This window comes from Chaetura pelagica, unplaced genomic scaffold (genome assembly GCF_000747805.2).
Source record: "Chaetura pelagica isolate M959 unplaced genomic scaffold, ChaPel_1.0 scaffold132, whole genome shotgun sequence".
NCBI lineage: Eukaryota > Metazoa > Chordata > Aves > Apodiformes > Apodidae > Chaetura > Chaetura pelagica.
The window spans coordinates 2,859,929-2,876,138 of record NW_009952709.1 but is presented as its reverse complement, the minus strand read 5'-3'; the positions used below and the strand labels follow the sequence as shown (position 1 = coordinate 2,876,138).

At 43.5% G+C, this 16,210-nt stretch overlaps 1 protein-coding gene across 1 annotated transcript in view; it reads right to left on the bottom strand.

The window, feature by feature from the left end:
- The window catches only part of PAPPA (pregnancy-associated plasma protein A, pappalysin 1), a 182,973-nt gene that overhangs the window by 85,576 nt on the left and 81,187 nt on the right, over positions 1–16,210 (bottom strand). The window contains exons 8-9 of the mRNA XM_009994319.1: positions 2,458–2,586; positions 771–862 (exon numbers count right to left, since the gene is read on the bottom strand). Of these exons, the coding sequence (XP_009992621.1) occupies positions 771–862; positions 2,458–2,586 (221 nt within the window). The remainder of the gene's footprint in view (positions 1–770; positions 863–2,457; positions 2,587–16,210) is intronic.

Genomic DNA, 16,210 nt, shown 5'->3' with positions numbered 1-16,210 from the left:
AACATTAACTTCAGTTCGAGGGGCTCTGCATGTTTCATCCTCCCCCAGACCACACTGAGTCCTGCTCGGGAAATGCAATCTCACAACTCAAGGCTACACCACAGAAGGTGCAGCCTAACTCAGTCTCCATTTCCCTCCACTGCCCCAGCATTCCTAGAGAGTTTAATAAATATGTAAAGCTCACAACTGCAGCCCTGCTATTCCCGATAGCTCGAGCATCTTCCGGCCATTGTGCTTACAGGTTTTGCTAATCAGAGCAAACCAGGCTTGCAAATGAAATCTGATTAAGTAGTTTTCAACTCTGAAAAAGGAGATTAGCTAGACCTTTGATCTTCAGATATTGATTTGCAACTCAAAGGAGGTGTGACCTCAGCTGGACTTGCTTCTGGTCTCAGTCCCTTCCCCTTTCACTCCTCCTCCTGTTTACCAGAAAGAAATCAGTTCGTGTCTTCTCACGTAGCCAGATCTAAAGCCTATTGAAGGCAGTGGAAAACCACCCACTGACTTCAATGGGCTTTGGATCAGTCCCACAATGGCTGACTTAGCCTTAAGTCCCAGGCTGTTTCAAAGCCAGCAGAACCAATTTCCCACCAAAATGGCCAGAAGCTGGGAAGATATGTTCACCTTTCAAACCTACAAATTCCACCCTTTTTTCTCTCTTCCATGACTACTCTTCAGCTGGGAATGCTGAAAATACTATTGATTTTTCCCCTGCACTCTCCAACAAGTTGTTACCCACTGTGAGTGGAAGGGGTCTGAGCCAGACTTACCAATGCAGTTAAAGGATAACTCCTGCAGGCAGAACAGGGAGCAGCCATCACCGTTGATCTTATTCATATCATCACATTCTTCTCCCAGCTCGCTGTAGGCAGGGCACACACATGTAAAAAGAAGTCAGATGATTAGTGGCAGCATCCCAACGATCACTGCAACCCTCTGTAAACCCCAAAACCCTGAAATGCAGTACAGTGGCTTTGAGAGCCAAGCCTTAAAACACCTCTCCATTTCTCCTCCAGTCCTGACTTTCATCATTCCTAGTTTATAAGCTTGCCTGGCCACTTCTCTCCTGCACATGTGGTCACCGCTTATTGTGCCCTGATGAGGATGTGAGCAACTTCCCTCATAGCTGGTATGGCTGCAACTCAGCAGGTGTGGAAAAAGAGAACAAGCATCTCTGAAACTCTTTGTGTTTCATCTGGAAGGGCCAAACTATGACCTCAGCATGGTAATATCACAGCATAAAGCTGCTGCTGGGCTATTCCAGGTAACAGCACTCAGAGAAGAGCCAACAGGGAGCAGGTGGCATCAGGGACAGGGTCCTGCCTTTTTCCAGCCCACTTGGTTGCAGTGGTGTGGGGAGAAGAGTAGGAACTAGAGGAGAAAGGTCTTGCTACAGCTGCATGTGGGGCCATAACCAACCAAGCTGTGACAGAATCTGGTTCCTGCTCACTCCTGAGGCAGCTCAGCTATTGTTCAATGCTTGCTGCAAAGCCACAAGTGATGTTTGAGGAATGTGCAAACATAACAGTAAGAGGAAAGTAATGGAAAGCAAAATTAATCCGTCTTTCTCCACCTCTCTCTCCATACTGCCCTGGATTCATATGTCATTTGGTTGTTCTCTTTGATTTGCCTTCCTGTTGAGCCTCATCCCGGAAATACCTGCTGCCAGGTATATAATCTGACAGAGCTGTACTATGTGATTGCTGATCAGCTTTATTTCAAGCAAGTAATACTGGTTGGATTAAGCATTTGCTCATTATTATTTCCATTATTTGAATAATTACCTAATGCCAGGAAGCTTTGAAACAGGTAGCCTTAAGGGTCAAAACAGTAAAAGAATAAACACAGTTGTGAATGATTGTTTTACATTGTCAGTGGTCTGGGGATTGGCAACAGGAGAGGGAGGAACTGACTGAGAGCATGAAATTCTCAGCACCCTCCTTCAGAGGCCAAATCTATCACCTCCAAATGCATCCCAGCTCTCGTGGTCAGGCAAAAAAGAGGTTACACCAGGAACCTGGCCCACCATATACAGAGGTTTAATCTTGTCCACCAGCTGCCAGGCACATGGGACTTGATGTATAAGGAAGCATCAAAGACTGTGTGAATTTTTCTAGCACTTACTTCAGCTCCATATAGGAAATGTCATATACATGTATAAAGATACTGATCCAGGAACAATCAGCATGAAGAGCACACAGCATATTTTCATATTGATCCTGCTGTCTGGACTCCATTATCTGTATCTCTGTCTGTATCTACTGGTGCCAGGATAGCAGGGCCTAAGTTCCAATTAAATGTCATCATCCTGGTAATCATCAAGCACATGAGTCATTATCCACAGATGAGAGCCAGTTTAAACTAAGGAGACATCAGAGCTCATCAATTCCTTTCTAGTCTCGGATTCTGTCTGAGGGGATGTGCCCAGATTTATCTGTTTGCTCACTCCAGACTTACATTTGGATAATCCCATCTCCACAGTATCCACTCCCAGAGATGTACACCAGTGCAGGGGAAGGTTCACTCTCCTCCGCCCCAGAAACAGTGATGACTTGGTATGTGTATGTGGTCCTGTCACTCAGCTCCCTGCAAGACAAAAGGAAGTAGTAAGGGATCAGTAACACAAAGGCAATAGCAAAGGGCTCTATTCCACTCTCATAAGATCCCAGCTGGAGTTCTGTGTCCAGTTCTGGAGCCCTCAACACAAGAGCGACATGGACCTGTTGGAATGAGTCCAGAGAAGGGCCACAAAAATGATCAGAGGACTGGAGCAGCTTTCATATAAAGACAGGCTGAGAGAGTTGGGGTTGTTCAGCCTGGAGAGGAGTAGGCTTCAAGGAGACCTTGTAGAGGCCTTCCAGTGCCTGAAGGGGCCACAGGAAACCTGGGGAGGGACTGTTTAAAAGAGTGTGTAGCAATAGGATCAGGGGAAATGGACTTAAACTAAAGCAGAGTAGATTTAGATTTGGAAGAAGACCTGGACACGTTCCTGTGTGATGTACTCCAGGTTAAACCTCCTCTGGCAGGGGGGTTGGACTAGATGATCTTATGAGGTCCCTTCCAACCCCTAAGAATCTGTGATTCCGTGATTTACAATGAGGGTGGTGAAGCACTGGAACAGGGTGCCCAGAGAGGTGATGGAGGTCCCATCCCTGGAGACATTCAAGGTCAGGCTTGACGAGGTTCTGAGAAATCTGAGCTAGTTAAAAAGATCACGGTGCACTGCAGGATAGCTGAACTAGATGACCTTTAAAGGTCCCTTCTAACCCCACACATTTTATGATGGGTGTTGGCTGCCAGAAAATGAAGTTTTAGTTCAATTAGGTCTTCAAAATATTCCTACCTTGTTTTGATGGGATTAATTTTTGGTTGGATGTCTTTTTTTAGGGAGCACAATCAGTACTAAAGTCCATGTTTGTTTCATGCACAGCTCTGAAATAGGTGTATCTTCTGACTATTTAACAGCTAAACTATTTGCTCATGTAAATCACACAGTTTAGAGTCCTGCTGCTTACATTTCTACCCACTGTGGAGAGGACATTACAGTGCCATCGTGGCAGTGAGTCAGTCCCACATGCAATAGGACACAGGAATAACATTAGAATCACAGAATCATGGAGTTATTTTGGCTGGAAAAGGGCTTTATGGTCATCAAGTCCAGCTGTTAGCCCAGCACTGCCAAGCCCACCACTGACAGTACTGCAGCATTTGAGGAACCAGCCCTGTAATTTGACTTAGCCACTTTTGCTCCTTTCTTTCCATGGCAGGGACAGCATTACCTGCCAGTCTGTGCCATAGTTCATTTAAGGAACTTAAAAATACTCTGAAAAGACTGATTATTTCCTACACAGCCTTGAGCTCAATCCAACTGCAACTGGAGACAGTGGGAATTTGCCTATTGATTTAAGACAGAATTGGACTGGGGGTGCTTCAGTGATAGATAAATAAATTATCCACTTAATATGGGTATTAAAACAGTAGACACAAAAAGGTTTCTTCCTCTCCAGGAGAGCACAAAAAAATAGGATCCAGGCCACAGCACTGGATCACAGCATTTGCTTCAAAATAGTCACAGGCAGAATTAGCAAACTCTTATGTATTTATGTAAAGCCATAATTACCTAAATCCTATGCATCTGTAAATGAGGACTAATTTTATTATTTATTTTTTTATATATGCAATATGGTTGTTTAGCTCTTTTACAATGTCTTTTACATTATCAGAACTTAAAATGTTCTACCAAGAAGCTCGTTAATGTTATCCTCATTGTGCAGATTTGTAAAGCCAGAGTGGCAAAGACAAAATGATTTGCTCAAAGTCATCAATCACGTTAATTGCAGAGCCCATAAGGCAACCCAGCTCTCTCCTAACCCATGCCAATCCTCTACTTACTTGCTCATATTGCCCTAATTACTGACAGTAATATACGTGTCTTTTTGTCACAGGAACGTGGTCAAAAAGAGTGTATTAATGAAGTGTGCATGATGAAGAGATCCATCTACTACACAGACCAGCAAAGCCACTGAAGGAGGTACCAATGGACTGTAGTTACTGAAATCTTCTAGTTTGTGAAGTTATCTCTTTCCAACATTCATTAAATTAAGAAGCATGACTCAAACTGCAATAACACACATTATATTTCAATACAAAGCTGGTCCTCAAGGACACTGTGCATGCAAAGCAACTGTCATTGAATGAATTGCCCATGAACAGCACGGGGGGTTGACTCTGTGTTACCACACTTGGAATAAGAAGTGAAACAAAAGCACAACACAATGGCCTTTCTCCTTACTTCTTCTCCTGATTCCTCTTGGGAATTGTCTGTTGTTCCTATCAGCTAAATCTGAGAGTTCATGCACAAACAGTCTCTTAATTCGTCTACAGATTGGGGAGACATCAACCTAGATATTAGCAAGTGTTTATTCAGTCAAAGTGAAAAATGTCAAACTTCTGATTTTGAGACCTGTTGAAAATAACAGCTTAGAGAAAAAAAGAATAGATAGATAGATAGATAGATAGATAGATAGATAGATAGATAGATAAAAAGATTATAGGAAATAAGTAAAGCGGCCAATCACACGTTGATGTATAATGCTGAAGGTTTCCTCTAGATTTCACTCCCAGATAAATCCACTTACTGAGACAGGAAGTTTCTGATATATACTGATGAATTCAAAGCAAAGGCAGGCTTTGATTATTAAAGAGCAGTTATTTCTCAAGTTCTTACTCAAAATCATTCATAAAATATTTAAGATTAACAAATATACTTGCAGAAATGTGGATTTTGTCACTGGGGATCTGCTAACCAAAAAAAAAAGGTTCAATTCTTAGAGAAGACTGTTAGCAAATGAGCAGTTTGGGTAGCTCTAACAGCTACAAAGTAAATATAAATAAATAAAATTGTGCTGCTTTCTGGTGCACCGAGATGCCACATGTGAATGAAAACAGGAGTTTTCAGGTTCTGATTTTGGGTATGACTTCCACTGATAGCCACAGGTGCAGAGCAGGCTTGTGGCTGAGAGCAGCAACATGCCTCTGAGAGTGTGCCTTTGTCAGTGGGAGTATTTGTGTGTGCTGGTGTGTACATGTAAGCAAAGGAAAACAGGATAAGTTCACATTTGTTTATGGACAGGCAAGTTATCAGAACATAATGGAAGAAGACATAGTACTAAATAAAGCACAGGAGAGCATATGTCATATAGGAATTATTAAGTGACTGGAGATAAATGGTTATGTGGGTGAATAAGACAGAAAACTGGAAATGAAAGTTATTAGGTGAGGAGAACTCTGGCATATTTAGCTGCATGGATTAGGAATGTAACATTTTGTATGAGAAGAGGACCCTGTGGACGTTGGAGAAGAGTGACTGCTGGCTTTGGTCTGATCCTGTCACCTGCTACATGCTGGGGAGGGGAGATGTCCAACTGCAGCCTGCTGCTGAAAAGTGGAAAGCTCTTGGAGAAGTTTTATGTCTTGACAAGCAAATGATCCTTATAGTGTAGTGACACACACAAAAAAAACCATTTCTTCTCAAAAAAAGAAAAAAAAAAAAAGGTGAACAAAGTATCTAACTCCTCATGCAGACATTTCTGTATTTGCACAGCCTGGCTTCCCTAATTTCTGTATGTTTTGGGTACAAATTAGATATTAATTTATTTTTGCTCTTGGTATCCCATGAGCTATGAATGTAATATCCTTTTCTTAGGTTCAAATACAGATACAGGGAAAAAGATGCCAGGAGATATATGTTCCCTGTAAAGCAACTGCAGGACTGAGAGTTAGTTCTCCAGGTCCACACTGCAGCTATGGGGTAAATTCTCCCAATCCTCATCCCTATTCCCTTTCAGAGAGCTCAGTTGACAGCAAATTAGAGATTCCCAACCTTCTTCATGTGGAAGAAAGCAGAGAAGCCCCAAACTGTCACTCCTGGGGTAACACCAACAAACCAACCATGCCTAGAGGAGATAAAAAATGGGAGGATGTGTGCTCCAGAGGTGTCCTCCAGCAGCCTGAAATCAGAGCTGGAGATATGGCTGCACTGGAGCAGCAGAAAACCTCCTTAGAAATGTAATACTCAAGCCATGGTACTTAGAGCTCAGCCTGGGCTCATGCAAGTAGTGGCAAAATCCTGACTGAGCTCCCTGTGTCATTTCACATCTCAACAACTGCGACATGAGATACTTAATTCCTCCTGGACTGTTAAATAGATCCTATCAACAGCAAGTGAGAGGTTTAGCATTCCTGATCAGTACCCACATTTTGGAAAAATATATCTGCTAAAGAGATGATACATGCAGTGCTGTGGGCAGTAATCCAGAGCCATAGTGAAGGAGGGAGGAAGAAATGCAGGAAGGAAGGGGGGAAAAACCGAAACAAAATGAAAAAAACCCCAACATATTATTCTCTTCTATGTAATGAATAGGGCACCAAGGTCAACGTTACAGACTGGATCTGGAGATGTCAGCAAGTCAAGCTCTGCTCCAAGTGGTGATGAAAGTGTGATTTTTGACCATTTCATTTCCCACCCACCTTCCCTGGGAGCTGGTGGCACAGTGGCAGGGGTGCTGTGCTGTGCTGGTGCTGCTCCCGGGCGGGCAGGGCGGGCGCACACCCGCTTGTCTGACTCCGCTTGAGGAAGTGAGAGAGAAGAACATCTTTAACATGAAGGAGGTGAACAAACACTTTTAAATTTATATCTATGGTCTTTTAATGACCTTTTTGAGAACTGAGTAAGCCGCATTGATCGCTGCAGCTTCCGCCTGTGGGGAGGCAGTCTTATTAAAAAGCAATGACTCAAGCCCTCTGCTTAGAGGGGGAATTAGGACGTGCCACGGGAAATACCATGAGGGCAACCTTTCTGTCTGCTATGGCGAGTGACAGATCCAGGGTCAGAAATGTAAAACCCTCTAATTCTTTTCCTGTTTTTACTGGGAAGGCTGGGCAGGGGAGCTAATCTTTCTGTGTCTGCCAGGCAAGGGACTTCTGCTTTCAGTTTGGGTGTTCCTGTAAAACTGACAGGAAAAATTGTATCTCTACGAAGATGTTTGATAGTCAGACCAACGTGGGTTTAAAGGATCATTGAATTCAAAGGAACATTTAATTTAAATAATCAACATGGACGCCCTTGATTGCCAACAGACCTACAAGGGCTGATGATGCCCCAGTCACACCTGCTCTGTTCCCACTGTTGGGCAGCAGAATCTGAGGACACCACACTCGAGATGCAGATAAAGCACCAGAGGAAAACAAACATCCCATATCTCTCTCCCTATTGCAATGGAACACATGTTTTTCCTACTACAAATAATAGCAGAGAGGGTTTTTTTAGTACAATAAAGACTTATTTCCAATGAAACTATATATATCCTTAAGCTTCTTTCCTATGAAAACTTCCCTGTCTAAAAACAATGAAAGGACACAGCATTCCTTTTATTTAAGGACAAGATGACAACATCTTTAACATCTCCAGTTAAATTATGGCCATCACAGACAGTGTCATGTGCATCAGGAAAATTCTGCACCTCAGGAATCCTTGTGAAGGACCCATCTTTCTTTGACCTTGAACAGTCACCAAATTCCCTAGCCCAAACAGATTCCCTGGACAGCTCTATGCATCCCAGAATAAGCCCTGGTCTGCCACACTGTCACCTTTGCTTTTCCTCTCTAGTAAGGTAGCCTGGCCAAGCAAAACAGGGGATCTGCTCTCAGCAAAAAATAGTGACCTCACATCTTCACTTGTTGCAATGCTTTGGATCAGCTGGTCTGAAAACAACTGCACATGGATTAGATGAAGGTCCACACCATCTCCTGTCCTACTCTCTGTTGTCTGGAGACGTCAAGTCCATTCCCACCTGCTGCTCGCAGCCACTGAAACAAACAGCCTCATTTGGGTCCTGAAATCCCCCAAACATTCACTAACTCAACAAAGAAACACTGGACTGCTCAGACATGTTTAGAGCCTCTCAGTCCTGGATACTGAGTTATTTCTAGAGGGGAGAAGCCAACACCACTCTCTCAGTGCTACTTGGGAGTGGGTCATTAAACCAAGCTGGGCTTTACCTCTTGGCAATGTCACTACAGTGTCTGAAAGTTCCCCAACCTCAGGTGCTCCAAAAGCAACTGATAAACCCAGGGGATGAGGTTCCTTTAGGACAACCCAAGCAGATCTGCTCCCCAGCTCCCATCCTTTTTCCTGTATTGCTGTCAACTACGACTGTTTTCTTCTTTTACCTCTTCTCTCACACACACTTCCCCTTGCCTTGCCTGGCCTTCTTTTAATAAAAATGGCATGAGAAGCACGGCAGAAGATAATGAAGAGAATTCCTCCCTGGCTCTGCAGTTGGGAGAGAGGAGTGGTGAGATGCTGTAAACAGCAAAAGGACGTCAAAAATCCTGAGCTCTTATGCTGGGCTGTTTTTTCAGCTGCAATCCAATCTCTCACTGTTTGGATAAGCCCAGCAACATGGCAGGTGCAAAGGGCTCAAAACAAGACCTCTGCCTCTCTATCAGACACCAAGCTGACTCAGAAGACATAAATGCTGAGGAAACAGCCTTGGATGAGCATTCCTCTCTATCCATGATGAGATAGGTCCTAACAGGGGCGGTGGGTTTGGTCTGTACCCTCCAGCTTTTTTTATGATGTATTTATTTACAAGCAAATCCAAAGAGAGTAGTTGAAGTAAACGAACATTCACGGGCTAGATGAAAGAGTGGGCGCTGTATAGTGGATTTCTGCTCCCCAAACCAGCTTAGTCCTGAACCAGGTATTCCCAAGGAAGAACATCAGAGCAGCCAATCACCTGAACTGAAAATCTCAGCTGGATACTTGGTGGGGTTCAGCTTTGTACCAGGAGACATCCCTACTTTCTGAAGCCCAGAGTCTCACCATTCAAAGCAGTGGCATCCAGCCAATGCCCAAACTCAACAGTTGGTTTTGACTGCATCAGGAACGTATTTCTATTAACACCTAAATCAGCTGCCTCCATTTAGGCAACACCATGGAGACCCCATGTATTTGACATTGAAGTCAAAGGTTGAATGATCCAATCTATTGCAAAAATGAAAATATCCCTGACTTCATGAAATGCTTCTGTGGGACAAAGTCACAATCAACACTCATAATCACCATAAAATCAAAACAGTCTACATCTCTGCTCTCTCTTATGCTGGTGTAAATCTCATGCAACTTTAGAGACTTCAGCAAAACACTCGGGGTTTAAACCACCAGGACTCAGCTCCTTATTCTTCTGAGCTGCAAACGTGCATTTGCTGCTCAGCCTAGCTCCCTGCCTCCACAAGATGCCCCAGTGCAGCCCTACCCTCCTGGGTGGAGCACCTCTGCTCTGAAATCCAAGTCCTGTTTAGGACTCGATCACATTTGGTTTGAACATTTGTTGTTTACACAGACAGCTCTCTTCTGTCCTTCATGCAACAACCGGAAGCTTTTTAAGTAGCAAACGTATAGATATATATGCAACTGATTAACTCCAGCAGACTTCAACATAACCCTCCAAGTATTTGACCTGGTACCAATTTAAAACACAGTAGCACATTTAATAAGAAACAAAGTTTGCAGCTAAGGCCTTAAAGATATTTCTTGGGTTTTTTTCTCAGAAGAAAAAAAAAATAAATTACATGTCAGATGACAATTTTCTACTTTAATGTTTAAACAACAACAAATATGAATTTTTAGCAGTGGATGATTAAAATTTAGGACCTAATGAGACTGGTTTACAAACCCTGGGATGAAGTAAACCCCTGAGGCCCAGGGACTCATGTGGGTGTTTGCACGAGCTGGGCAACTTCAAGGCAGCACACAGGTTAAGTGCTGGAGCACCTGGTTGCTATTAGAAGCAGGAAAGGAGGGGAACATTTGCAGTGTTTGTTTCTTCACTGTTGCAACTAGCCCCTAAGCTGAGATGGGAGCTCCTCCACACCAAGCTCCGATGCGGCTGCTGCAGGAGGGAAGACTGTTGTGGTTTGGCTGAGGAAAGAGAGATCTGGGACATGAAAGGCAGCAAGGCCTGTTTCCAAGCCAGCGCTTCCCTACTGATTTCAAGGGAACTGTGCCAGCATCTACCACCTGAGGACGGTGCTCTGGTGTAGGGCACAGCAGGGAGGAAACAGTAACATGACAGGCAGGCAGGTTGGGACAGCTTGATTGTTTTAAAGGCCATCATCATCATCACCGGCCAGTCTTTGCCTGTTGCATCGTGCCTCTTGCTGAGCACTGCCTGATTACTCACCCCACTAAGGACATGCCAGTTGTGCTGCATCTTCTCCATACAGGACTGCCAGGGGCAGGATCTGCACAGGCTCCAGTGCTAGTTCAGCCCACGCTGAAGGAGAAGATCCTGGCACAAACCCTGCATATGGTCTGGGACCCCAACAACCATCCCTCAATTTCTGCTTGTCAGTTATTCACTGCTGCAGCTGGGAGCATTTTGGTTGCTTCTCCCGTTGTCAGACTTAGCTCTCCCCATGGACTCTTCCAATTTAGGGTCATCAGTTTGGCAGAGTAATGTTCTTCAGCTTCTTTGAATCCAGACCCAACCTCTAGGATTTCCTTTCAACAGTCATGAGCCAAGACCCGATTTTCAGAAAGTAATACCCTCCTGTTTCCATGTAATCCCACCAAAATGGTAAACAGAGCCATGGGAGCAGACCCTCACAGGCCTCAGCCAAAGGCTCCTGAAGCCAGTGAGAGTTATTATGTGCATTTTCAATAGGGCTTAGATTGGGCCCCAAAATAACACAGATGTTTGCAGTTTTCTCTGGTTTCACCTCTACCATCCCTCATCACCGAAACTCCAGCTTGAAGGGTAAGGAGGGAGCCATGGCCCTCCTGGGGTGCTGCTCCTCAGGAGGAGGGAGGGAGCCTGGATGTACGTGTGCACGTCAGGCATTCGTGCTGTCACGCACACTGCAGAGCAGAGCCCAGAGATGGGCGAGGAGATGAGGTGACTATTCCAAAGGAACATTTTGTCATTTCCCTCCTTAGGGGCTCTGTGTTTTGCCTTAAGCCACTTCAGATTATGAGAAATCCTACTAGCTGGTCTCCAGTGGGACCTTTAATGGTTTAATAAGTGAACATTACTGAACATATTTCCACTAGCCTCTTTCTAAAATCCCATCATGAGCTAATTTCCTCTGTTGTCATTACATCTGCAACTGGTCTTACATTTTAAAAAAAAGTTGGTATTGCTGTGAATAAATGATCTGGTTTACTGAGCTGAGGTCTCAGGGCCAGTATTTTTAGCAGTGGCTGATAATTTGGGGTGTCCAATTCCAGGCACCCTCTCTGCCTTTTGCAGAGAAAAAATGAGTTTTATTTCCATCTTGCCTCTCCTAGCAAAAAAAAAGCTCCAGGAAAGTTTTAACACTTGAGCATCAGTGAGGAGATGCCCAATGTCACCATACAGTTAAGATGATCTTGGCCAGAAAGACTAAGGAGAAGTCTGGGTGAAGCAACCACATGATGGGTACACTGGGCCCACAGTGTGCTCAGTGCCTTGCATGCCAAGCAATGTGATGCACCTCAAAGCCTCCTACCTCATCTGTCACTGTGTCCATGAAGGTATTAAGGACAGCACAGGTGTTTTAGTTTTATTGTAGCATTGTTTTCAAATCCTTGCATGTTGGAGTGCAGCTCCAAATATAGCAGAGACTTTGAATTTATTTCCTAGAAAAATATATTAAAATAAAATGCCCAGGAAATTATCAGGCCAATAGTTCAGCAAAAGTAGCTGAAAAAAAGCTGTGCTGGCTGACACTGCTGATAAAAATGTAGGTAACACATTTTCTCCGTCTTCTGTGGTATTTGAGGCTCACTCCAAGTTTTACAAGCGAGTTATTTTTAAATTGTTGCATAACACATGTCTGTCCAATATTTCTTTCTTCAATCAAGCAAAGAAAATGCATTTGTTATTCCTGGGAGATTTCTGGTGCTTCTTATCTTATTTAGAGCCCAAAATAAAGATGCACACAAGAAGGCAAACATCAGAGAGAAAATATTATCAATGAGATAATGCACAGCCTAATTTACCACATATCTGAGACTGTTTCACCTGCAATAAATTATTTTCCCCAGCAGAAAAAGTCCTCTTTGACCTTCATTTATTTATTTTTTTTTTTACTGCAACTGAAAAATCTGCTGCTAGTTCTAGGTTGAGAGTTCAAATTCTACCCTGGCTGGGAGTTATTAAATACATCAATTTCTAATAGTATCTATTTGGTTAATAATAGGACAGCCGTTAAGGTTCACTTCTTCAGGGATACTTGCATATGGCTAAGCTCTAGTCTACAGGTCTGGTCTTGTCTGAAGTCTCTGCAGATCACCCAAGTGATTGGAGATGTGAATCCAATGCAGCAGCAGTCCCTGGGGAATCCTGGCTGGAGCAGAGCTGACTGAGCTAATCCCAAAGCAAAGTGTCATTCCCCAGACGGGGTCCCTCTTTCCTGGCTCTTTATGTGCTCTCGAGTCATTTGTTTGAGAGAGGCAGGTGGTTCAGGACAACGCCACCCTCCAAAGATAGAACCAGGCTGAAAAATCCCTCTGGGTTGCCCTGTCTCAAGCTCACAAACCCACAAAGATATGGACCCACCCTTACTACCTCATTCTTGCATCATGTGCAGCTGAGCCAGAACAGGAGCTACAGATTCTGTCAAGTGCCAGTTACAGAGTTACATAAGAAACCGCAACAGCAAAGAATCACAAATCTATCACTACAGCTGACACCAAATGGCATCCTGGCACAGGCTTAGCAGAAAAGCTGCCTCCTGAATGGGCACAGTCACTTCTTTCTTTCTCTTCTCCAGGGCAGGGTTAAGGCAATTTGGCAGAGGGTTGGCAAGGGAAAAAATTGCTCTATCTGTTCAGTGTGGGGGGTCAGGAAGCAGGTTGTATTCTTCCAAAAAGATAACCCGAGATCTTTAATGAAGAAAGCAAGAAAGAAGGAAAGACACCAGAGTGTGGCTTCCAGCTCTCAAATCATGTCAGCAGAGAAGGACCAGCCCCTAGAACACCAGCACTGGTAGCCTCTAATATTTAGTTGTGAGCTCCTGGAAAGAAGGCACCTGGCACACTCCTTCTGTAAAAGTCCTGGCATACTGCTGGCAGCTATAAATAATAACAACCACCTCAGTATTTAACAGCACTACACATATGAAGGAAAGATGCAGGAAAGATGGAAAGGAAGTAGTTTTTCTCTTCTTTGCTTCTCAAGACCTGGGTGTAGAACAGGGATACACACTCATGTCTGGCCCAAGAACAGAGTCAGTCATCCCTGCTGCCTCCCTGCTACCATGAGAGCCAGAGGTGAGGCCACAGTTTGGGAAAGGAAAGGATTTCCCCAGAAGATGTTGGCAGTGAACATGCTGCTGGGTGAAGGAATCTTGTTCCCACCAGCACTTCACCTCTGTTAGTGTCAGATGAGCCCATGACCAGTTTCCCACTGTTGGAAGGGAAGGCATTGGAAAAGCAATAATTGCATATTTTTCTGTTCTTTCATCAAGAGAGATTTCCAGGTTCATTAAGCAGAAACAAGGCAATCAATACTGGCTGCACAGGAAGGAGCTGACAAGGCAGCCAAGTCTTGAGAGAGCTTCAGAGAGTTGGGAAGATGGGCAGTGCTTGCTAGCAAGATTGTTGCTGACCTCTGGGTCTGCTGAAGATTAAAATTCCCAACTTTGCCAAAACTGACCACAGGCAGCACTGATACACTCAAAACAGCTTTGTCTGTACAGCACTGCAAAGTAGTGACAGGGAAGCTCTTAGGAATGAGCAAGAAAGCACAAATAAGAGTAAATTTGTTCTTGTTATAGCTTGGTAAAAATATTTTCACTGGAGATGAGCTGTAAACTTTCATGTGGATACAGATAAGCATCTATAATATATTATTAGAGAGGAATAATATGGAAAATTGTGTAATTATGGGAAAGAAACCTCCCGGATGCAGAGTAGAGAACAAATGCTTCTAGAAATGGCAGGTCTCTGGTACTCCTGGGTATGAGAGCAGGTATCAAATACTGAGGGACTCAAAAGAGATGGCACTGCTTTGAACTTACTTCTTGCAGCTGTAGTGAGTTGGATTGAAAGAGAAATTTGAATGGAAATGGAAATTGTTTTTTCAGTTACCACATTGAGGTTAAGTAACAAACATTTTCTGCAAATAAAGATGTGAACCCTAGAAGTCCAAGTGTCTGCAGACAACAAAGAATTGGCTCAGTCAATGATGGATGGAGTTATGAAGTAGAAATAACTAATTCACATCGCTGGATATCTCAAAATGCTTCATGTGTTTGTATAAGAGCTGGGAGCTCTTCATTGCAAGTGAGAGGGGAAGCAGCAGTTGGTTGTATTTATTCAATTTCAAGACATCTATGAACCATCAGTGGGATGCATCCACAATAAAACATAGTAGGTCCTTGCATGCATCAAGGCAAGACATTCCCAGGGTAGGTGAGGAAGTATTCCTGCACAAGGACATCTGGAATACCATATACAGCTGGGAATCCAGCTGTGAAGCATGTTGATGTGGCACAGACAAACTAGCAGCTCTTGCAGATAAATCTGGGCATGCAAAATGCTTTCTTAACATTTCAGTCCTATCTTAAGATACTCCTGAGTATTTCCTGGCATATCAAGGGAGATTTGACATGGCAACTGTGGAGGAGGGATAAGCAGAAGATGGTGATAATGTGGGCTTCAAGTTTTGGTGTCAGGAGAACATCCACCCAGAGATCTGTATCTTGTTTGGGTGGAAATATGGTGTTAATTATCTTCATGACAGATGGATTTGGCAATTCATTTCAGCTGCTTTAGATCATACATTCCTCTGGCTGGTAGACCTTCAGAAAGTGGAGAAACAGATCTTCAAGATGAAGGAAAGAATGCCATAATAAGGACAGATGTTGCCATGAAATTTTACTATTGTATTCAGCAGGGACCCAGGTTTACATATCACCACTGTGATATTCATATTTTTCCAGTTCCTCTATTCATCTGGGCCTGTATCATGTAAAGTCTGTCTCCCTGTTGAGTTTAGGGGCTAAAAGGCATATCAGTAATTGCTGTAATGAATTATTGGTCATTATGAATAGCCACTGCTGATTCTTCAGCCTCTTTTGTTGATCGTATTTGTGGGAACCTTCAGACTAAGACCTGTTTTCCATCTCCTTCAACTACACAATAATCTGGGGTTTCTGACAAATCAGTTGTCACATGCCCTTCAGACTGGATACCAGTAACAAATGGCAAGTGCATCAATAACATCAATTTTGAAACTAAGGGTTTGGATAAAGTACAAGTTTAAAATACATGAAACATGAAGAAGCCATGAACAGTGTCCCAGCAGCTCCCCAGCCACCTGCAGTCATGAGGATGACCATTTCTTAGTCATTCTGCCATCACTCCAAGAGGCTCAAGTGAGATCTGCACTCCACGGTCCTAGACACAGAGTTGAAACATGCTAAATGACAGAGTTTACAAACTGAGCACTGGATGGAACTCCTGATTTTAACAAAATACTGAAAAATATTGTACTTACTTAAACAACTGTAGACAGGTAACAACCAGTACCCTCCAACTATTATCAAAGAGCAGGAAAGGTTTAGTCATAGAATGTAGGTTTAAAATAGGCAAAAGTGGAAGGAAAACACGTTCCCTATATGAGAAAATGCAGGTTTCTCTCTCAGTCTCTTTTTTTTTTTT